Source organism: Pseudophryne corroboree, chromosome 9, assembly GCF_028390025.1.
Source record: "Pseudophryne corroboree isolate aPseCor3 chromosome 9, aPseCor3.hap2, whole genome shotgun sequence".
NCBI lineage: Eukaryota > Metazoa > Chordata > Amphibia > Anura > Myobatrachidae > Pseudophryne > Pseudophryne corroboree.
In genome coordinates this window covers 233,024,172-233,049,213 of record NC_086452.1, presented here as the reverse complement: position 1 = coordinate 233,049,213, position 25,042 = coordinate 233,024,172, and the positions used below count along the sequence as shown (strand labels likewise).

The 25,042-nt window shown below is 46.2% G+C and overlaps 1 protein-coding gene across 4 annotated transcripts in view; it reads left to right on the top strand.

Moving 5' to 3' along the window:
* The window catches only part of LOC134957932 (complement factor H-like), a 1,300,757-nt gene that overhangs the window by 907,505 nt on the left and 368,210 nt on the right, over positions 1-25,042 (top strand). For all 4 annotated transcript variants that reach the window (XM_063940180.1, XM_063940181.1, XM_063940178.1 and 1 more), the window contains one exon: positions 19,858-20,043. In XM_063940180.1, coding sequence (XP_063796250.1) covers positions 19,858-20,043 — 186 coding nt within the window. The remainder of the gene's footprint in view (positions 1-19,857; positions 20,044-25,042) is intronic.

Genomic DNA, 25,042 nt, shown 5'->3' with positions numbered 1-25,042 from the left:
AAATCCCCCTCCTTCCTCCCATCGTGCCTCCTTCCCAATCCATCCCAGGTGGATCCCACGCATTCATCCTAATTTCTTCCCCTCCCCCTCCCCCTCCCCCATCATGGTATAGACAAACCCCTCACCCATCCCCCTTCCACACTCCCATACTTACCCTGGCGGCCAGTCAACCTTTCCTCAGCTGTCCCATCTCACATGTAGCTATGGGATGGCATTGGGATCCTGGTGCTTGTAATGCCAGTACTCAAAAAAGACCAACAGCGGCATCCCAAAGCGCAGAATCCCTACACCTGGTAGGTAAGTATTCTAACCCTCCCCTTCTACCTTTCTAACCCTCCCTACCCATTCCCACAGCCTAACCATAACCATCCCTCCCCACAGCCTAACCCTAGCCTCCCCCCACTTAACCCTTCCTGTAGTATAGTGAACCTACCTTCCTTCCCCTCGTCAAGCATAGTCTAACCCTTACCCTCCCCGCCATACTTACGATCGAGATGCCGTCAGTCGGAGTTCTGGCGCCAGCATTGTGTTCAATGTCGGGATCCCAGCGTCAATCTACTGGCCAGTGTTGGGATTCCAACACCGGTATTCCAACTGCCAGCATCCCGAACGGCGATATGCTAACCAGATCCTATATTTCTCTGACGTCCTAGTGGATGCTGGGACTCCGTCAGGACCATGGGATTAGCGGCTCCGCAGGAGACAGGGCACAAAAATAAAGCTTTAGGATCAGGTGGTGTGCACTGGCTCCTCCCCCTATGACCCTCCTCCAAGCCTCAGTTAGGTTTTTGTGCCCGTCCGAGCAGGGTGCAATCTAGGTGGCTCTCCTAAAGAGCTGCTTAGAAAAAGTTATTAGGTTTTTTATTTTCAGTGAGTCCTGCTGGCAACAGGCTCACTGCAACGAGGGACTTAGGGGAGAGAAGTGAACTCACCTGCGTGCAGGATGGATTGGCTTCTTAGGCTACTGGACACCATTAGCTCCAGAGGGATCGAACACAGGCCCAGCCATGGAGTCCGGTCCCGGAGCCGCGCCGCCGACCCCCTTGCAGATGCCGAAAAGTGAAGAGGTCCAGAAACCGGCGGCAGAAGACTTTTCAGTCTTCATGAGGTAGCGCACAGCACTGCAGCTGTGCGCCATTGTTGTCACACACTTCACACCAGCGGTCACGGAGGGTGCAGGGCGCTGGGGGGGGCGCCCTGGGCAGCAATGATAATACCTTATTCTGGCTAAAAAATACATCACATATAGCCCCTGGGGCTATATGGATGTATTTAACCCCTGCCAGGTCTCAGAAAAACGGGAGAAGAAGCCCGCCGAAAAGGGGGCGGGGCCTATTCTCCTCAGCACACAGCGCCATTTTCCCTCACAGAAATGCTGGTGGGAAGGCTCCCAGGCTCTCCCCTGCACTGCACTACAGAAACAGGGTTAAAACAGAGATATGATTATATATTTTAAGATGCTATAAGGGAAAAACACTTATATGAAGGTTGTCCCTGTATAATTATAGCGTTTTGGTGTGTGCTGTCAAACTCTCCCTCTGTCTCCCCAAAGGGCTAGTGGGGTCCTGTCCTCTATCAGAGCATTCCCTGTGTGTGTGCTGTGTGTCGGTACGTGTGTGTCGACATGTATGAGGACGATGTTGGTGAGGAGGCGGAGCAATTGCCTGTAATGGTGATGTCACTCTCTAGGGAGTCGACACCGGAATGGATGGCTTATTTAAGGAATTACGTGATAATGTCAACATGCTGCAAGGTCGGTTGACGACATGAGACGGCCGGCAAACAAATTAGTATCTGTCCAGGCGTCTCAAACACCGTCAGGGACGTTATAATGCCCATTTTACCTCAGTCGGTCGACACAGACACAGACACGGACACTGACTCCAGTGTCGACGGTGAAGAAACAAACGTATTTTCCTTTAGGGCCACACGTTACTTGTTAAGGGCAATGAAGGAGGGGTTACATATTTCTGATACTACAAGTACCACAAAAAAGGGTATTATGTGGGGTGTGAAAAAACTACCTATAGTTTTCCTGAATCAGATAAATTAAATGAAGTGTGTGATGATGCGTGGGTTTCCCCCGATAGAAAATTATTGGCGGTATACCCTTTCCCGCCAGAAGTTAGGGCGCGTTGGGAAACACCCCTTAGGGTGGATAAGGCGCTCACACGCTTATCAAAACAAGTGGCGGTACCGTCTCTAGATAGGGCCGCCCTCAAGGAACCAGCTGATAGGAGGCTGGAAAATATCCTAAAAAGTATATACACACATACTGGTGTTATACTGCGACCAGCGATCGCCTCAGCCTGGATGTGCAGCGCTGGAGGGGCTTGGTCGGATTCCCTGACTGAAAATATTGATACCCTTGACAGGGACAGTATTTTATTTACTATAGAGCATTTAAAGGATGCATTTCTATATATGCGAGATGCACAGAGGGATATTTGCACTCTGGCATCAAGAGTAAGTGCGATGTCCATATCTGCCAGAAGATGTTATGGATACGACAGTGGTCAGGTGATGCAGATTCCAAACGGCACATGGAAGTATTGCCGTATAAAGGGGAGGAGTTATTTGTGGTCGGTCCATCGGACCTGGTGGCCACGGCAACAGCTGGAAAATCCACCTTTTTTTACCCCAAGTTACATCTCAGCAGAAAAAGACACCGTCTTTTCAGCCTCAGTCCTTTCGTCCCCATAAGGGCAAGCGGGCAAAAGACCAGTCATATCTGCCCAGGGATAGAGGAAAGGGAAGAAGACTGCAGCAGGCAGCCCATTCCCAGGAACAGAAGCCCTCCACCGCTTCTGCCAAGTCCTCAGCATGACGCTGGGGCCGTACAAGCGGACTCAGGTGCGGTGGGGGGTCGTCTCAAGAGTTTCAGCGCGTAGTGGGCTCACTCGCAAGTGGACCCCTGGATCCTACAAGTAGTATCCCAGGGGTACAGATTGGAAATTTGAGACGTCTCCCCCTCGCAGGCTCCTGATGTCTGCTTTACCAACGTCTTCCTCCGACAGGAAGGCAGTATTGGAAACAATTCACAAGCTGTATTCCCAGCAGGTGATAATCAAAGTACCCCTCCTACAACAAGGAAAGGGGTATTATTCCACACTATATTGTGGTACTGAAGCCAGACGGCTTGGTGAGACATATTCTAAATCTGAAATCTTTGAACACTTACATACAAAGGTTCAAATCAAGATGGAGTCACTCAGAGCAGTGATAGCGAACCAGGAAGAAGGGGACTATATGGTGTCCCTGGACATCAAGGATGCTTACCTCCATGTCCAAAATTGCCCTACTCACCAAGGGTACCTCAGGTTCGTGGTACGGAACTGTCACTATCAGTTTCAGACGCTGCCGTTTGGATTGTCCACGGCACCCCGGGTCTTTACCAAAGTAATGGCCGAAATGATGATTCTTCTTCAAAGAAAAGGCGTCTTAATTATCCCTTACTTGGACGATCTCCTGATAAGGGCAAGGTCCAGAGAACAGTTGGAAGTCGAAGTTGCACTATCTCAAGTAGTTCTACGACAGCACGGGTGGATTCTAAATATTCCAAAATCGCAGCCGTTTCCGACGACACGTCTGCTGTTCCTAAGGATGATTCTGGACACAGTCCAGAAAAAGGTGTTTCTCCCGGAGGAGAAAGCCAGGGAGTTATCCGAGCTAGTCAGGAACCTCCTAAAACCAGGAAAAGTGTCAGTGCATCATTGCACAAGAGTCCTGGGAAAATGGTGGCTTATTACGAAGCGATTCCATTCGGCAGATTCCACGCAAGAACTTTTCAGTGGGATCTGCTGGACAAATGGTCCGGATTGCATCTTCAGATGCATCAGCGGATAACCCTACTTCCAAGAACAAGGGTGTCTCTCCTGTGGTGGTTACAGAGTGCTCATCTTCTAGAGGGCCGCAGATTCGGCATTCAGGATTGGATGCTGGTGACCACGGAGGCCAGCCTGAGAGGCTGGGGAGCAGTCACACAGGGAAAAAATTTCCAGGGAGTGTGATCAAGTCTGGAGACTTTTCTCCACATAAATATACTGGAGCTAAGGGCAATTTACAATGCTCTAAGCTTAGCAAGACCTCTGCTTCAAGGTCAGCCGGTATTGATCCAGTGGGACAACATCACGGCAGTCGCCCACGTAAACAGACAGGGCGGCACAAGAAGCAGGAGGGCAATGGCAGAAACTGCAAGGATTTTTCGCTGGGCGGAAAATCATGTGATAGCACTGTCAGCAGTGTTCATTCTGGGAGTGGACAACTGGGAAGCAGACTTCCTCAGCAGAAAAACTGGACAGGTATTGCGCCAGGTCAAGAGACCCTCAGGCAATAGCTGTAGACGCTCTGGTAACACCATGGGTGTACCAGTCAGTGTATGTGTTTCCTCCTCTGCCTCTCATACCAAAAGTACTGAGAATTATACGGCAAAGGGGAGTAAGAACGATACTCGTGGCTCCGGATTGGCCAAGAAGAACTTGGTACCCGGAACTTCAGGAGATGCTCACGGAAGATCCGTGGCCTCTACCTCTAAGACGGGACCTGCTTCAGCAGGGACCGTGTCTATTCCAAGACTTACCGCGGCTGCGTTTGACGGCATGGCGGTTGAACGCCGAATTCTAAGGGAAAAAGGCATTCCGGAAGAGGTCATCCCTACACTGGTAAAAGCCAGGAAGGAGGTGACTGCACAACATTATCACCGCATTGGAGAAAATATGTTGCGTGGTGTGAGGCCAGGAAGGCCCCCACGGAGGAATTTCAACTGGGTCGATTCCTACATTTCCTGCAAACAGGATTGTCTATGGGACTCAAATTAGGGTCCATTAAGGTTCAAATTTCGGCCGTGTCAATTTTCTTCCAGAAAGAATTGGCTTCAGTTCCTGAAGTCCAGACTTTTGTAAAAGGAGTACTACATATACAGCCCCCGGTTGTGCCCCAGTGGCTCCCTGGGACCTTAATGTAGTTTTGGATTTTCTCAAATCTCATTGGTTTGAGCCACTCAAATCGGTGGATTTGAAATATCTTACATGGAAAGTAACCATGCTACTGGCCCTGGCTTCAGCCAGGAGAGTATCAGAATTGGCGGCTTTATCGTATAAAAGCCCATATCTGATTTTCCATTCGGACAGGGCAGAACTGCGGACGTGTTCTCAGTTTCTGCCTAAGGTGGTGTCAGCGTTTCACCTGAACCAGCCTATTGTGGTGCCTGCGGCTACTAGCGATTTGGAGGATTCCAAGTTGCTGGACGTTGTCAGGGCATTGAAAATATATATTTCAAGGACGGTTGGAGTCAGAAAATCTGACTCGCTGTTTATACTGTATGCACCCAACAAGCTGGGTGCTCCTGCTTCTAAGCAGACGATTGCTCGTTGGATTTGTAGCACAATTCAACTTGCACATTCTGTGGCAGGCCTGCCACAGCCTAAATCTGTCAAGGCCCATTCCACAAGGAAGGTGGTCTCATCCTGGGCGGCTGCCCGAGGGGTCTCGGCATTACAACTCTGCCGAGCAGCTACGTGGTCGGGGGAGAACACGTTTGTAAAATTCTACAAATTTGATACCCTGGCTAAAGAGGACCTGGAGTTCTCTCATTCGGTGCTGCAGAGTCATCCGCACTCTCCCGCCCGTTTGGGAGCTTTGGTATAATCCCCATGGTCCTGACGGAGTCCCAGCATCCACTAGGACGTCAGAGAAAATAAGATTTTACTTACCGATAAATCTATTTCTCGTAGTCCGTAGTGGATGCTGGGCGCCCATCCCAAGTGCAGATTGTCTGCAATACTTGTACATAGTTATTGTTACAAGAAAATCGGGTTGTTATTGTTGTGAGCCGTCTGTTCAGAGGCTCCTACGTTTGTCATACTGTTAACTGGGTTCAGATCACAAGTTGTACGGTGTGATTGGTGTGGCTGGTATGAGTCTTACCCGGGATTCAAAATCCTTCCTTATTGTGTACGCTCGTCCGGGCACAGTATCCTAACTGAGGCTTGGAGGAGGGTCATAGGGGGAGGAGCCAGTGCACACCACCTGATCCTAAAGCTTTATTTTTGGGCCCTGTCTCCTGCGGAGCCGCTAATCCCATGGTCCTGACGGAGTCCCAGCATCCACTACGGACTACGAGAAATAGATTTATCGGTAAGTAAAATCTTATTATATATATATATATATATATATATATATATATAGGTATGTAATGGTCCGGCACTCTTTGGTAGGCAGGTAGCTTGGTCCGATGCACGTGCTGACGTGTTCACGTGTAAGTAGTAGGGTGGATGCCCGGCACTCTGGACTCAGTAAATGTGGTAAATGATAAGCCCTCCGGTACTGTCAACGTTTCAATTTATTTTAAATTTTCCTCAAGACATATAAACAAACATGAACAAACACTCACCTTATATCCCCACCATTGTGCTCAGTGCGCGTGCCGGAGCGGTCATCTATTAGATTAGCTCTACAAAAGGGCAGTAGTGACCAGCCGGTCGCTCGCCATTTTGTATTAGCTAAACATGCCCTAACCACCATCAGATACAGAATGATAGATCACATACCACCCTTGCTTCGTGGTGGTGACCGGGGCAAGGCCCTCCTGAGTCGAAAACGTTGATACGACTCTGTCTGGTATGAGACTGTAATTAAAATTCTGCTTAATGAAGACTGGTGAGTGCTCCCATTTTTTGCTTGTATATATATATAGATATATATATATATATATATATATATATATCATATTCCAGTAAGGCGACACTCTGGAGACTCCAATGTAGTGAAACACAGTGGTGGTTTCACTACATTGGAGTCTCCAGAGTGTCGCCTTTTAATGCCAACGTAAATATGGGTTCAGTATGCTTTACCGCCGTTCGGGATCCCAGCATTCAGGAGACCGACGCTGGGATCCCAGCAGGTGGAATGCCGGCAGGGAGCGCAGTGAGTCCCCTCGCTCACCACACTATTCTATTTGCCTGAATGCCAGGATCCCGACAGCCGGTAAATTGACTGCAACCTATATATATATATATATTATATATATATATATATATATATATATATGTGTGTGCGTGTGTGTGATGTTTATGCGATTTATGGCACTGGTGCGTGCGTGCACATCACTATCTCTATGGATAGCCTTAGACCGTTACCAGGCCATTTAATTTATTTTGCTCTTTATATATTTGGCCACTGTTGTGTATGGGCCCTTTACTAGGTTTTGCCCCTTTGTACCTCTGTGCTCTGCGTTTTGGTATTGTCCACCTTTGGAGCCCCTATTAGCCCACTTTGAGGCCTGGGTCATTGTGGGACATTACATTGGGGGTTGGGTATATTTATTTGACATGGCACTGCTGTATGTGCTTATTTATCACATTTGTCAACTTGTAGAGGGATGTAGTTCTGTGACCGGCGGTCAGTAGACCGCTCGTCACAATACTGACGGCTACATCCCATCCCTCTCTAAATCCTGAAAGTTGGCATGCCGATTAGCAGGGACTATTCCCATACAGTGAGAATAGAACCTGTGGCGAGAGCAGCTCACCACCTAGCCTGCAGAGTGGCGAAGGCAGTGAGCCCGCAAGGGGCTTCGTTGCGCTCACCCCCTTGTGGATTATGTTTATTTTGTATGTGTATTTTATTTTAATTTTATTTATTTACATTTTCTTTTTTTTTATTTGTTACTTTTCAATTTCTATTTTCATCAATTTTTGGTACCTTTGTATTTCACATTCTGTAATAGTTGTGTATTATGTATTTTATCAGCCGCCTTGCTGTTTGTTCTATTGCTGCTATGCCATGTGCTGTGGGATATTATACTATTACTTGACATATGACGCATCCTATTGGTGATACCCTCTGTGCTGTTATTGCATTATAATAGTTCTCCCACATATGTCCTTTTGTTTATAGCCTGCATGCTGTCCTGTATGTTGTCAGTCTTCTCCAATAGATTCCCTATGGATACCACATATTGACAGCCTCTGTACATTATCTTCCTTTGTAGGACTGCACACCACTATGGTGGTCATTCTGAGTTGTTCGCTCGCAAGCTGCTTTTAGCAGCTTTGCACACGCTAAGCCGCCGCCTACTGTGAGTGAATCTTAGCTTCTTAAAATTGCGACCGGCGGATTCGCAATATTGCGATTAGACCTCTCTTAGTAGTTTCTGAATAGCTCCAGACTTACTCGGCATCTGCGATCAGTTCAGTGCTTGTTGTTCCTGGTTTGATGTCACAAACACACCCAGCGTTCGCCCAGACACTCCCCCGTTTCTCCAGCCACTCCCACGTTTTTCCCAGAAACAGTAGCGTTTTTTCCGCACACACCCATAAAATGGCCAGTTTCCGCCCAGAAACACCCCCTTCCTGTCAATCACATTACGATCACTAGAACGATGAAAATGCCGTGAGTAAAATACCTAACTGCATAGCAAATTTACTTGGCGCAGTCGCAGTGCGAACATTGCGCATGCGCAGTTAGCAGAAATCGCTGCGATGCAAAGAAAAATACAGAGCGAACAACTCGGAATGACCACCAATGTTGCTATTTTGTTTCTGTCGGTAGTTACTATGTTTCAAGGTGTTTGTTTCTATGATTGCCATACATAGCCCTGCTGATGTTTCACCGCTATTGCAGACACAGGACACCAGGTTTTATAGGGGTTATTCTGTTGCCTGTGCGCTTCCAATATATACCCCACTCACTGTAAATGACACAGAGAGCCACACTGCTGTAGTCAGCACGGATGGTGTAATGGTTAGCATTACTGCCTCACAGCACTGAAATCATGGATTTGATTCCCACCATGGCTCTAACTGTGCGGGAGTTTGTATATTATACCCATACTTGTGTGGGTTTCCTCCGGGTGGTCCGGTTACTTACCACAATCTAAACATATACTGGTAGGTTAATTGGCTCCCAACAAAAAGTAACCCTAGAGTGAATGTGTCTGTGTGTACATGTGGTAGGGAATATAGAGTGTAAGCTCCACTGGGGCAGGGACTGATGTGAATAGCTGAATATTCTCTGTAAAGCGCTGCGGAATATGTGTGCGCTATATAAATAACTGGTAGTAAATAAATAATAGTCAGGAGGGTTTGCTGACACACAGAGAGCTGCAAAGAAGGGGGCAGGTGTAAGCTCGGTATGAACAAGCAGAGTATGCCACGTTGGAAGTACCTTGCATTGTCAAGTTCTGGACTAGCTGCGTTGAGAGTGCTCGTTCGGTGCAGATGTAGCCACGATAAGCATGGCTACATCTGTATTACAGTCACATTAACAAGTGGTTTGTTCATTCATAGACTCTCACATTGCAATGTTCATGTAAGTGAAGAGCAGGGAAAATGGAGATTTTTGAAAGGCGCTAGTCACACCATATGTACAGGCCACACCTCCTGTGTAGACCACACCTCCACAACACTAGTTACACCCCCCACATCACTAGTCACATTCTTGGCGTGCTGGTCACGCCCCCTGCGGCAGCACACAATAGGGCCTTCATAAAGTTCAGCTCCAGGACCAAGTGGACCTTAATCTGGCACTGAGCACCGGCCCTGGGTATGTCTTATATGAGAGGGGAGGCAAACATAGTATGTTTGGAGGGGAAGATGAACTGGCTAGCTTCATTGAAGATACATTGAAGTGGAAAGAGGTGGTTTTCAGGGAGGCCAGATAGAAGGAGATGACAGTAGTCTAATCTGGAGATGACCAGTCAGTGGATGAGGATCTTAGTAGCATTGAGGATGAGAAAGGGTCTGATCCTGGAAATATTTTTGAGATGGAAATGGCAGGACTGTGGGCCTACTTCAGATCTGATCGCAGCAGCAAATTTGTTAGCTAATGGGCACAGCCATGTGCTCTGCAGGAGGGCCGATATAATATGTGCAGAAAGAGTTAGATTTGGTGGGGTGTGTTCAAACTGAAATCTAAATTGCAATGTAAGAATAAAGCAGCCACTATTTACCCTGCACAGAAACAATATAACCCACCCAAATCTAACTCTCTCTGCAAATGTTATATCTGCCCCACCTGCTGTGCACACTGTTTTGCCCATTAGCTAACAAATGTACTGCTGCAATCAGATTTGAATAACTCCCTGTGAGAGGTCCTAAATGAGTGGTTTGAAAGAGAGGAGGAGTCGAGAATAACTCCAAGACTGCGTACTTGGGGACTAGAGGAGATAGTTGTCATCAATAGATAATGAAATTGTTGGCGGTGAGGTTATGTGGTAGCGCAGCCATAGATATGTTATGTTATGGGACATCCAAGAAGAGATAGCAGAGAGACAGTAGCATATATTAGTGAGGAGTGCTGGGGAATGGTCGGGATGAAATGTATATTTTAGTATTATCAGTATAGAGATGATATTATAAGTCAAAAGACCTGATGAGTTCACCAAATGAGGATGTATAGCGAGAGAAAAGGAGTAGTCCAAGAACAGAACCTTGGGGGACACCTATTAGAGGAAGTATGAGGGAGTTGGAGTCGTGAGAGGAGAGAGCGTAGTGGACTGAGATGAGGGAGGATAGCCAGGACAGGGCAGTACCACACAGACTAATAGATTTAATTATTTGAAGGTGGAGAGGGTGGTCCACAGTGTAAAAAGCAGCAGAGAGGTCAAGAAGAATAAGCAGAGAGTAGTAGGCCTTGGATTTGACAGCATGGAGGTCATTGCAAAATAGATTGCAAACTGCTCCATTAATCTCATAATACCCCCCAGATGCTGAAACAGAGGGGTTATTCTAGATTGGAAACAAACAGGAGGGTTTCCCCAGCACACCAATGGGTACCACTAACCACACATGATCTCTATTAGGTAATAGAACATTCAGACATCTTAGATACATATATTTACAGAGATATGGTCATGCCTCCAGGCCAACTTTATTGCTTCTCTGATACTGGAAGTCATGGTCACAGAAGCTCACAAAAGCCGGCAACTAGCTAGCCACCCCAGGACAGTACAACAGTGAAAGGCTAAGGTGTTACTGAGAGTTAGTAATAAAGAAGCAAAATCTATGTATTATAAGGTGATAAATAAAATACTCTAGGGAGAAGTATTAGTGGAAAAATATTGGAAGTGTTAAAAAAAGTACTAAATAAAATGTTTAGAGGTCATTGCAGATTTTCACGAGGGCAGTTTCAGTGTGGCGAAGAAGATGGAAGTCAGACGGAAATGGCTCAAGCAGGGAGCAGGAAAGAAAGGCAGTAAGGCTGTTGTAGACCATACACTGAAGGAGTTTGGAGGCAAAGGGAGGAGAGAGATGGGTACGTAGCTGGAGGGAGACCGCAGCATGCTTGAAGGCAGAGTGGACCATGCCTAATGAGAGGGGGAGATTGGGAAGGTGGGAAAAATAGGAACAGGCAGAAGGAGAGAGGTAGCAGATGAGGCAGGAGGGGATAAGGTCTACTGGGGAGGTGGCTGGGCGGGGGGCATGACAATCAGATTAGGACTATCACTTCATCTCCAGATAGAGGGGAAAAATAAGTCAGAGTTGGTACGGTGGATGGGGATGGGAAAGGAGTGGGTGAGTTGTTGAGTCTGCTGAGATGTAAAGTCCTGACGTATAGAGTCAATTTTGGATGTGACGTAGGTAGCAAAGTCTAGGCCAGAAAGTTAAGAGTCGAGGCAGGGTTGGTTTGAGAAGGGAGTTGACGGTGGTAAAGAATCTCTGGGGATATAAAGACTGGGAGAATATAAGGTTCTTGAAGTATGACTGTTTAGGGAATGAAAGGGCAGCATTGTAGGGTGAGAGCATAAATTTGAATTGGGGAAAGTATTCCTTAGAGCGTGATTTATTCTACTGTTGCAAGATGGTACGTGAAAATGTTTGTAGATATCTGATGAATTTTGAATGCCAGGGTTGAGGTGGTGATCTGCAATGGGGAATAGAGGTAATTGGATCAACAGAGTCAAGAGCATAAGTAAGGGAGGCATTGTATAGGGAAGTGGCTTATTCAGGAGAGAGAGAGATAATAGGAGAGAGAAGTAAGTCAAGCAGGAAGCGAAAGGAAATGGTGTTGATGGCCTCAATGTTATGCTTAGTGATGGTAGCCTTCGGACATAGAGATGGAGAAGCAGAGAGGGATAAGATAAAAGAGGGCAGGTAATGGTCGGAGAGGGGGAATGGAGAGGTAAAGTGGTCAAAAAATCATTATGGTGAGTGAAGACCAGATCAAGTGAGTGCCCACTCACATGGGGGCCTGAGGAGGTCCACTGGGAAAGACCAAGTGATGATGTGAGGTTAAGGAGTTCAGAGGCAGCGGATTCTGTGGAGATTTGAATGGGATGTTGAACTAACCTAAGATAATGGAGGGAATGTCTGAACAGAAGAAGTGAGGGAGCCAAGAAGCAAAGGGGTTGAAGAAATGATATGGAGTACCAGGAGGTGGCAAATGACCACTACCCAAAGGTGAACAAGTTGCAAAATATAGCATGGACCACAAATGCAGATATTGGGGGTAATTCCAAGTTGATCGCAGCAGAAATTATGTTAGCAACTGGGCAAAACCATGTGCACTACAGGGGAGGCAGATAACACGTGCAGAGAGAGTTATAGGCCCTACACACTGGCCGATTTTTTTAAAGATATGAACGATCTCGTTCATAAATGAACGAGAACTCGTTCATATCTTTCAGTGTGGAGACTCCAGCGATGAACGATGCGCGGCCCCGCGCTCGTTCATCGCTGGTCTCCCGTCGGCTGTGCATGCAGGCCAATATGGACGATCTCGTCCATATTTGCCTGCACTTCAATGCAGCCGCGTGACGGGGGGAGTGAAGAAACTTCACTCGCCCGTCACTGCCCCCCCGCCGCCGGGTCGCTCGTCGGCCGTATCCGCCGTCGGGCAGCTCTGCGGCGGGTCGGCCAGTGAGTAGGGCCCTTTAGATTTGGGTGTGGTGAGTTCAATCTGCAATCTAATTTGCAGTGTAAAAATAAAGCAGCCAGTATTACCCTGCACAGAAATAAAATAACCCACCCAAATCTAACTCTCTCTGCAAATGTTATATCTGCCACACCTGAATTGCACATAGGCACTCATTCCGAGTTGTTCGCTCGCTAGCTGCTTTTATCAGCATTGCACACGCTAGGCCGCCACCCTGTGGGAGTGTATCTTAGCATAGCAGAATTGCGAACGAAAGATTAGCAGAATTGCGAATAGAAATTTCTTAGCAGTTTCTGAGTAGCTCGAGACTTACTCCTACATTGCGATCAGTTCAGTCAGTTTCGTTCCTGGTTTGACGTCACAAACACACCCAGTGTTCACCCAGACACTCCCCCGTTTCTCCAGCCACTCCCGCGTTTTTGCCAGAAACAGCAGCGTTTTTTCGCACACTCCCAGAAAACTGCCAGTTTCCGCCCAGAAACACCCACTTCCTGTCAATCACAGTACGATCACCAGAACCAAGAAAAATCCTCGTTATGCTGTGAGTAAAATACCTAACTTTTGTGTAAAATAACTAACCGCATGCGCTCTGCGAACCTTGCGCATGCGCAGTAAGCGACTAATTGCAATATAGCGAAAATCGGCAACGAGCGAACAACTCGGAATGAGGGCCATGGTTTTGCCCAGTTGCTAACAGAATTCCTGCTGCGATCAACTTGGAATTACCCCCATTGTAAGGGAAGGTTCTGATGGTACAGAATGATTTGGAAGGAGTAACCAGAGGATAGAAGGGTGTAGTTAGTTGGGTCGACCACTATTGGTCAACACATGAAATAAGTCGACATGGTCATTATGTCGACATGAAAAAGGTCGGCATGAGAATTTTTTTAAAAAATGGTGTTGTTTTCGTCGTAAAGTGACTGGAAACCCCAATTAGTGCACCGTGTCCCCTCTCAAAAGTGCCTTGCTCCGCAACCGCTGTACTTGGCATAGGTTACTATTCCCAATCGTACTCCATATGGATCGTAAAATATGAAAAAGTAAAAAAATAAATTAAAAAAACAACAACTCATGTTGACCTTTTTACGTGTCAACCTTTGCCATGTTGACCTAGTGACCAAGTCGACCTAATTCATGTCGACCAATAGTGGTCGACCTAATGAGTGTCGACCTGAAAACCGGATACCAGGATAGAAGGCCACAACACCACCACCATGATTACCCCCGGGCTGGGGAGTATATGAGAATCTGAGGACCCCAGTGGAGAGAGCAGCAGGAGAACTGGTGTCAGAGGGGTAACCCAGGTTTCTGTAATGGCTAGGAGATTCAGTGAGTTGGAGATGAAAATATAATGGGTGGGGACCAATTTGTTACAAATGCCAAAGTAGGTACCTGAGGGTAAGTAACTGGACACATGTTTCACCTGTATCGAGGCATGCACACCGGATATCTGGTGAGCAAGCTTCTATACACGCAAAATAAGTGTCCAGTTACTTACCCTCAGGTACCTACCTTGGCATACAGGTTCCGACATAAATGACCAGCTCTGGATTACCAGTAAAATTGTTGAGTACCAATCCCATCTTTATTATATATATATATATATATATATATATTTATATATTTTTGGCCAATCTACAGATGAAGCCTCCTTTATCTTTGCCTGCCTAGTCGCAGACGTGCACTCCTGGCGTGACTAGGCGATCCGTCCGCTTAGTCACGCCGGGAGTGCACAGAGACGCTCCCATTCAGAGCGTCTCTATCCAGGTGCGAGCGCCCATCCAGACGGAGATGCTCACAGTGACTAGGTGCGCCCAGGCAGGCGTGCCTAGTCACAGAAGGAGCAATGATAACAGAGGCTCCATCTGTATGTGATCTACAGTAGCATATATAATGCCACACATGTACTGTACAATCGATATTCCCTACCACATGTACAACACATTGATACACCCCTTTCACATCTCCAGTGCCGGATCCCACCCGGGAATTGGAAACGGGTCCTTCTCGAGTGGGATCCGGCATTGGAGACTATCTTCTGGCTTCCTGACCCGGCAAATTGGCGGGTCAGTTGCCATAGCTGTGATGGGTGGAGCCGGCAGCGGGGGCGGTGGCAGCGCGGGGAGATGAGTTCATATCCGCGCTGCCTCTTCCTATCTAGTAAACGGGTACCGGATCACCTCGACCCGGGAATCCGTTTATGCTGCCACTGACCCGGTATTCAAAACGGTTATAACACTGCTTATTATTTGTGCGACGTGAAAGGGGTGTAACTGTAGAATTATAAACTATAAATCACTGTGCAATACTGTGTATGTCCTCAGGAGGGACTCTCATTGTGCAGGTGTTTCCTCATACCCTGCACTGTTTTTTTTGCTAGCAGGGTGTGGGGGTGACACTCCCTGCTCAAAAGCAGATCCTTCATACTTCACTATCTTCTCTCATCCCTGATCCTCTCAGCTGTAATCTCACCCTCCAGTTCACTGCCTTACAAGGCACACTGGAGGGCAGTAGAAACAAAAGAGATGTAGTTAGTATCCCAGCACTCGGGATCTTGGTGGTCAAAATACCAATGTCGGGATCCTGACCCCCGAGACTGCCGACAGCTGCACCAGGGCTATTTCCACTCGTGGGAGCCCGAAGCGTGGGGAGCACAGCGAGCTCACAAGGGGCTTTCTAGCGCTCGCCCCGCTGCCAGCATTCTGGCGGCTAGGATCCCGGCATAGTTATTCTCACCGCTGGGATAATGGCTGCCGGGATACCATAGCCAACCCATATACATTTTATTGTTAGACAAATTTGAATCTCTTTATTATGTGTACAGAGACAATGATGACACTCCAAAATATTCTACTATAATGATTTGGGACAGGGTACTGTACTGCGTGACTTTTCTTTCTTCCTTTTGGACATATAGATTGACTTACAAGACACTGGTAAGTGTTGGTATAGCCAATAACATACAAATATATAAGCACTATAGTAATTAGATACCTTAAATACTTTAATCAGGCAAATTAATCTTTGCCATTACTTTTAACGCGTTGGGTATGCTTTACCGGTGGCTGGGATACCGGTGGTCAGCATACCAATGCCAGGATCCCGGCCGCCAGAATGCCGGCAGGTGGGTGAGCGCAACGAAGCCCTTTGTGGGCTTGGTTTCACGCTGCGCTCACCACAGGTTCTATTCCCACTCTATGGGTGTCATGGACACCCAAGAGTGGGAATTGTCCTCATCCCCCTGCCGACATTCTGGTGGCCGGGATCACGCATCAGTATTCTGTCCGCCAGGATCCCGATCTCCGGGCTCGTAACTACATCCCCTATTAACAGTATATATACAAATACTTGTGTAATCAATAAATTTAGCCATACTGAATTTATAATTGACAGGGTAATCTGTTACCCACTACTGTTACCCACTATTGTTAACCATACAACAGAACGGGTGGTCTTCAGTATGCCGAATGTCGGGATCCCGGCGCACATTATGCCGGCGCCGGAATCCCGACACCCAGCATACTGACAGCTATTCTCCCTCGTGGGGTTCCACGACCCCCCTGGAGGGAGAAAAAAATAGTGTGGCGCGCGCAGCGAGTGCAGTGAGCCCGCAAGGGGCTCCTTAGCGCTCACCACGCTGTCGGTATGCCGGTGGTCGGGCTCCCAGCGCCGGTATGCTGGTCGCCGGGAGCCCGAGCGCTGGCATACCATACTACACCCCAACAGAATGGCAGATACATATCCATGTATGTTTTAAAATAAATCTTATCTTAAAATCATAACTTGCGGAGGTAACAGACCTTTTTATTTATACGCTCAAAACATTCTCGTGTATTCCCAAGTGCTGTATTAAATGGATAAAAAATATACACATATGAAATATGCAATATGTGAACAGAGATGTTTCCCTATTTTTAATGCATACTAATAAAGTTTAAAAAAATATAATTAAATCTATCGAAAAAGAGTGCCCCTGCACATAGTCTACTTGTCTATACCAAACTAAACCTGTTTTTTTTACTCTTGGGAATACCACCAACAAAGCTATTACTCACCAAAACTGTAATTAAGTGCCTAATTCAGCAAGGATCGCAAATCAGCAAAATTAGCAAAACAAAAAAATGTAAAAACGCTAATTCTGCAACTTAAATAGCAAAAACTGAGAAAAAAACCCAATTTCTGAGACTTAGCAAAAATTGCGTAAGCGCTACAAAAAGTAGGCGTGTAGGGGGTGTACTAAAAGGCTGGACTCGCAAAAACTACGATCAGGGGCGTGTTGTGGGCACATGCTGATGGTCGGTGAGCGGTGCATTTGCAATTTTTACAACAGATCGCACATTTCTGAGTGACTACAGGTCTACCTTAAAAATTGCACAAGCTGACCTCAGTTGTAGACTGCATGTATACTGCAATCATTGCTTCATTACACCCAGCTGAAGAAGCTCACGCCTCAGACCACAAATCACTTCATTCCGCTGTATTGGAACTTAGAAACATGTAAGGTAATGTTTAACTCTGTAAAGGGCCCTACACACTGGCCGACATGACTGCACGATATGAACGATCTCGTTCATTAATGAACGAGATAACGTTCATATCGTGCAGTGTGGAGGCTCCAGCGATGAACGATGCGCATCCCCGCACTCGTTCATTGCTGGTCCCCCGTCGGCTGTACATGCAGGCCAACATGGACGATCTCGTCCATATTTGCCTGCACTTCAATGCAGCCGGGTGACGGGGGGAGTGAAGAAACTTGCTGTTGTGTAGGGTTTAGAGGCTAGAATTCTCACTCTCTCTAGTTGAATATATTTGAACACAGTTATGAGCATTAGTCAATGTTTGAAGAAAAAGACTATGGTGTCTTTAAGATAATAATTGCTAAATTACCACAAGATCATTTGACCAATTAAGTGATGATTGAATTGATTTACAATTGTTGAGTAGTTTCTTTAATTTGGGTGCAGGAAAGTAGGTTGTGCAATTTGAAAGGGAAAAGCACTGCTGTTAGCAAAAAATGCAACATCAGAAACATGTACGCAAAAATTGCGTACATTTGTAATATGTGCGCAAAAATTGTGATTGTTAGGCTGGTTTTCGCAATATTTGCACATTTCACAAGGCCACCTTTTTTTTGTTAAATTAAATTAGTGTTGCAGTTTTTCCATTTGGGCATGCTTTCGCAATTTTGCTTTTGCACGAAATGTTTGCTAATTTGTAATTTTTTAAATCTTTACTGAATTTCCCCTTAAGTGTATATATTTCTTCACATGTTGGTATCTTATGTATCCCTATTATATATAGAAACAGTTCAGGGGTGCAATATCTGTGCGGAACATATATTGTACTGTCCAATTAGGGCTATACCTTTGTCTGCCCAAACATAAAGTATCAAGACTGGTGGCTATACGTATTTATGTCACAACTTACTGTTTTATTAATATTAATTTTATATTAATATTTCACCAGCTGGACAGCATCTGTTTCTCATATTGTATAATTTGCCTTCCTGCTCATTGTTGAATACTATTGGAAATACGCTTGTAACTGATAGCTCCTACTAGATATTTATTAAAAGACAGTCAATTGTTGACTGGCGAAAAGTTTGCTTAGCCTCCCACTCCATGTCCCGATGCCTGAACCACACCGAGATGCACATAAAACTAATCCACAGAATATATTTGACCCCCGACCGACTGCACAGATTTTGGCCCTCCTGCAGTAATAAATGCTGGAGGCTTTGTGGCTCTGTGGGACACATCTTTCACATATTTTAGTCCTGCCCACACCTTCTTAATTATTGGTCTGAAGTTTTTGACCTGATTAATAGAGTTCTCGATACTCACCTAACCCCGGACCCTGTCCTCGCGTTATTACATATTGTTCCCTCGTCGGTCCCCCCATCTAGCAGATATGTACTAGGTCACATTTTAATTGCTGCTCGCTCTAACTTGGCCCAACTCTGGAAACAACCTGCGCCCCCTACTTTACTAAAAGTAATCCACAAAACGAATCACCACTTTCTTATGGAAACTGAATATTTCCCCCCTCCCGACAGTTCACCCTCTCCAAGGAAAAATTGGTCTCTGTGGCAGCAGTTTGTTACGGCTGGCGAGGGCTCCCATTACTTTCGCAACCCCTCTCCAAGCGACCCTCCTCAGACTAGTTTCATTGAACAACCAGACAGTGAGTAAAGAGTTGCTGTACCAGCTTACTGAGATTCCTCCCCCAATTATTCCAGCCAACACTATCTCCTATAAATGTATCGATGGGCCCTCTGCACATTCCTACATACCTTCCTCCTTTTTCTTTCTCTTCAATAGCCTCTATTCACTATGTTGGATTCTAGGTTTCCCTTTGTAATGCTATTGGTTCTCTCTCCCTCCTCGTACTATCACTTTAGGATCTCTAGTATTACATCTATAACTGTTGGGCGTATTCTGTCCCTCTATTCCTCGAGAAGGTTCACTTGATTCCTCTCTAGCCCGTGAGAGTACAAGCACTCTGGATTTACTGGATGCTCCCTACCCGCCCCCCTCCTGTACCCCTCCGTTTGATTTATGTTTTATTGTATACCTATATACCATGTTGTATGATGTACTACTCATCCCCTCTTTTCTTTTCTGTACCCCATAAAAATTTATATTTTTTCTCAATAAAAATTCTTGAAGTAAAAAGACAGTCAATTGTTTAATAATAAGCAGTTATGACAAGCAATTAAATGTGGTGTTTTGTTTCACTGTTTTGTAAAATACACCTACAGTATAACTACTGTACATCGTTGGACTGCACAATTTGCTAAATCACCTTTGCACCATTAGTTATTATCATTCAGTATTGCCTTTATCCAGCTATTGCTCTAGTAACCTAGTTTATATGAAGATATTATTGCTAATTAGAAAAAAAAAGTGTATCCTGTCTCTGGATTTGCTATTCAATTGCTACATTGGCTTGTAACATTCATTATATTATATATTTTTCTTTTAGAAATTGGCGGGAATTGTGATCCACCACCACAAATAGAATTTGGAGACCTCATAAATAGTAAAAGAGAAGAAACTTATAAATCGGGTTCCAGAGTCTTTTATCAATGTCCAAATTTGTATGTACTTGAAGGAAAAGAAGAAATCAGATGTGTGAACGGAGCGTGGGAAAAGGCACCGGTTTGTCTAAGTAAGTCCACAGCTGTTAATTCAACTTCCACATACAGTACCTGCACATTTCATGTTATATAATTGGTTTACTGATTGTAGATGTGGCTCAATGACCTTGTATTGTCACCAATGTGTCTTAGTCACAACACAATGTGAAGCACAATTAATGCTGATTCATTTGTAATATTACACTTGTATATTATGTGTAATGGAGTCTGTATACTGTGCAGAAAAGAACTTGTATTGGGAAAAAAGCTGCGGATGCTACGTTGTAGCACTTCATATGCAGATTCATAGACTCAGTCACACACAGATAAGCAAGTGTCATATATCAAATTAATCAGCAAAGTCTGCTTGTGCGTTCCGCAGTAGTCACATTTCATTGCCACTAAGATGCATTTTCAGCAAAAAATACAACCAATCAATGGCGGAACTAGCGGCGGTGCAGCCAGTGCATTTCACAGAGGCCCACCACTATGAAGGAGCCCACAGCCGCTGGCTTTATAATGAGTCAGACAGACTCATTATAAGCCACCCACCATTGCACCGATCCATGGGAAATAAGAATGAGGATAGGACTCACACACTTGAGCAGCTACGGGGGATGGGGGTGCCAGACGTCAGCGGTTCACACTTCAAGTTGGCAACAGTGACTGCCCTGCAGCTTCCTCAGTCTCTGTTCAGTGCTTGTTGCTACGTGCACTGTGAGGAAAGATAAGACTTGTGATGCCCTGCCGTGTGTTTTTGTGAGTACTGGGACGCTGAACAGCTGTAGGGAGGAGCCTTCCTTGTGCTGGGCGGTTCACCTTGCAAAATCCCCTGCTGTCTGGCACTGTGAAGTCCCCTACCTGCTGCCGCCATAATCCGTAATCCCACTTACGTGCTATAGCGCATCTGTTACCCCATTTTGTATACCTAGGTACCAGCTTCTGTCATGCCAATAGAGGTGCCTGGCAACCCAGCCAATAGGTATTCATGGAAGTCCAGCCAATAGGGATGCCCGGCAACCTTGCCAATAGGTACTGGGAAGTGCGGCAGGCTGTCTAATATGGATACATGGCAGCACAGCCAATAGAGAATAGGGTAGTACACCAGTCACAGGAGGAGGGGCAGGATCCAAACACCAGAGAGTTTGTACTTTTATTCCTGCTCCTGTATGGAGTAGTGAGTGTGACCTGTCCCTCCATGCCTGCTGCCATATTAGTGACTGCTCATATCCACATCCCCCTGCACTCCTATGGGATTGAAGAGATGCTGATTAAGATGGTGGGGCATTGGAGAGATCACCAGATTTGACCCAGGAGGGAATGCATCAGCCCCTGATTTCTGCAGGAAGTAGAACATAGATTAAAGCACATGAGCAAGGGCTGCATGACCAGTGTATTGTGACTGCTGCTGCCCAAATCACTGGAAGAACTATGGCCACGAACTCCCTGCAAGAGTGAGGGAGGCGTCATCATCACCACCTCCTCTCAGGAAAAAGTTACTTATGCGAGGGTCTGGGAGTAGATACAACAGGTAAAGGAGAGCGTCTGCAGCTCAGCCTACACTATGTAGTGTATATACTGTACATTACTGTTTTAAGATTTTTATTTATTTTTTCAATGAGACTGGGGGATGTAATTGGAGCTCAACACTGTCCGTAACTTTTGCTGGCTGTATTATATGGTGGTCACTAGTGCAGTTTGTATTATATGGTGGTCATTAATGCTGTCTGTAGTATATGGGGTACACTTATGTAATCTGTTGTATATGGTGGTCACTAATGCGGTCTGTAGTATATGGCGGTCACTAATGCAGTCTTTAGTATATGGTGGGCACTAACATTGCCTGTAGGTAATTTGCGATCATTGATACTGTCTTTGGCCCTCATTCCGAGTTGATCGCACCAAGCAACTTTTTGCTGCTGGTGCGATCAACTAATCTCCACCTATGTGGGAGTGTATCTTAGCATAGCAGGGCTGCGAACACTTGTGCAGCCCTGCTATGGTATAAAAGTTTCACACAAAACAAGACTAGCCCTAGACCTACTTACCTTGTGCGACGGCTCCAGCGATGCAGGTCCCGGCTGTGAGGTCAGACATCCACCTTCCGTTCACCTGGACATGCCTGCGTTTTCTTACCACTCCCCCAAAAACGTCTGGAAACAGTGAGTATCCGCCCCGGAAGGCCTCCCGCCTGTCCATTTTCTTGCGATCGCCGATGCGATCACATTTGTCGCTGGCAGCGTTGTTGCCCGATGACGATTGTCACCAGGCAACGATGCGCGTGCGCAATGCGTCTGCCGCACATGCGCATTTTCAAACCGTTCGCACCGCAGCGAAGAACCACTGTGTGCAAACGTACCGGAATGACCCCATTTATTATATGGTGGTCATAGAGGTAAAGGGTAACTGCTATCCACTGAGATGGAGGGGTGTAGTGATGAGTTGGGAGATGGGGAAGGGAGTGGTCAAACCAAACTGTTGCACCTCTGCCGACCGATAACTAGGTCCACTACTTCACCCAACGCTAGAAGATTCTCATGCGACCTGGTTTGCCAATAGGGGCTATTTGGCGTGACTGCAAAGATGTATGAGGACATATCTGTTTGTGAATTATTAATAGATATACAGTATTTGGGGGTATAGACGGTGCGTGAGCGGAGCCTGGCACTTTAAATTTCAAAGATGTGCAGTTGGCCCCTCCCACTATATACCCCTCCAAAGCCCAGTTTTAGATTAGTGCCCAAGGGAGCTGGGTGCACAGATAGCTACCTCCAGCCCTTTTTTTTTGTTTTATTTTACATTTATAGTATTATTTTCTTCAGAAATGATCTCCACAGGCAAACTGCATGCTGCTGCAGTTTACCTGCACCCGGGGATACCGTCGGAGGGGACCCGTCACAGCCCACGATGCTTATAGCTGGGTCCCTGGCCACAGGATCAATGGATCCTGGGGACCGTCACAGCTGCTTGCAGCTAGTGTCAGGGTCCCACGGCCTACCGCACAGCGACCGGTTTTTGACAGCAGTAAGTATAAACCACCACCCACGATTAGCAAGGGTGGTGGTCTGCTTAAGTGTGGGTTTACCCCCAGCCTTTTAGCCCCGCTAACAGCGCTGCTCCAGGACGCGAGGCTAAATGTGTAAAGCTGCAGCGTTATTTCTTGCTCTGTGGGCCATTTTAAATTAATTTAAAATTAACTGTAGTTGGTTCAGTAAAAAATAATCTAAAATATGGCTTATAGAGGACTGCTGCGCCTCAGAGAGCGGCAGTAGTGATATCTACAGGTGGTCACTCAACCCCCTTAGGACATAGATACACAAACAAATGAGAAATCACGTCTGCGCTCATCAAATGATTAAACAGATTAAAGAGGTGAGTTTGTGGTACAAAGTCTTTGATAAATGATCAGTTCTTTTTCTCAGTTCTTTTTCATAGGAATGTGCACGTCGACTTGATGTGTACCGTACTCACGTTGATACGTGGTATACCTCTCCTATCACGCTATCTTTAGAACTTCGTTCCTGTCTTTCCTCCTACTTCTCCGAATAGGATCCTCAGTGGATTCGTATCCTCGGGGGTAAGAAAGAAAAGACAACTGATAGTGCAGTAAGTTCGTAATGGGTGTATGGCATCTATTTCCTTTTTCTCTTAATAAGGGGGTACGTAACAGGATAGTGCATGGACCTATACGTGTAGCCCCAAGAATATTATTAATGGAATAAGCACTGCAGTTGTGTTACCTATAGCAGATAAAAGTATTCAATTATAATTTATAAGAATAATATGTGTAGCCATGCTGATTACTGCTGTTAGTTGAGTGGGCACGGGGGTATAGAGGAAGAAGTTTCCAGAAATGGCATGAAGAAAGAAACACGGTTGGAGAAATCAGTTAGGAGGATGAGAAGGGAGGAGGCTGGAGAGAGAAGAGCTGAGGAGAGGGAGCAGAGACGCACCTTAGAGATGCAGGGGAGACCGGAGTGCAGAGCCGCCGGAGATGGCCGCTTATCGTGGAGAGCGGGCACAGGCGCAGAGACGCTGCGAGCCACAGCGAGAGGCTCTGGACGGGAGCCGCTCCGGAGCAGGAAGAACAGCGGCTAGAAGTGCCTGACAGCAGCGCTGGTGAGACTGCCCCATTTTGGTTGAGGAGAGTGAAAGGGCGGCATAATCCCATATGTGGTAGCAATTGGGAGCCACGGCAACAGTAAGGGAAAGCCTAGTTAGCGGAGAAGAGACAGACAGGCAGTCCCCGACAGGGCCTGTTTGTGACATCAAACCAGGAATTAAATGGACTGAGCTGATCGCAATCTAGGAGTAGGTCTGGAGCTACTCAGAAACTGCAAGGAATTATTTAGTAGCTGATCTGCTCATCTTTTGTTCGCTATTCTGCTAAGCTAAGATACACTCCCAGAGGGTGGTGGCCTAGCGTTTGCAATGCTGCTAAAAGCAGCTAGAGAGCGAACAACTCGGAATGATCACCATGGTGTGTACTAAACCCTCCTTCCAAGGGAGGCTATTACTTACTATAATTTATCTATCTATCTATCTATCTAGATACATATAAATATATATGTATATATATACATATATATATATATATATATATATATATATATATATATATTATTTCTCTGGCTGGGTCCACAGGATAACATTGGAATATGGTTGAGCGACAGCGGAAATGGCACCAACACGGTCACAAGCTTTCTGGCCTCCCAGGATGCATCAGGGCCTTCACCATATAGTCCCGCCCATTGACTCAGACAAATCAGTTTTTTGATTGGTGCGGCAGGAAGCAGCATGGTCACAGGGCTGCTGAGAGTAGCAGCCTCAAGCTTTTATTATTTTATTTTTATAGACTTACTATATTTCTCTGACGTCCTAAGTGGATGCTGGGACTCCGTAAGGACAATGGGGAATAGCGGCTCCGCAGGAGACTGGGCACAACTAAAGAAAGCTTTAGGACTACCTGGTGTGCACTGGCTCCTCCCACTATGACCCTCCTCCAGACCTCAGTTAGAATCTTGTGCCCGG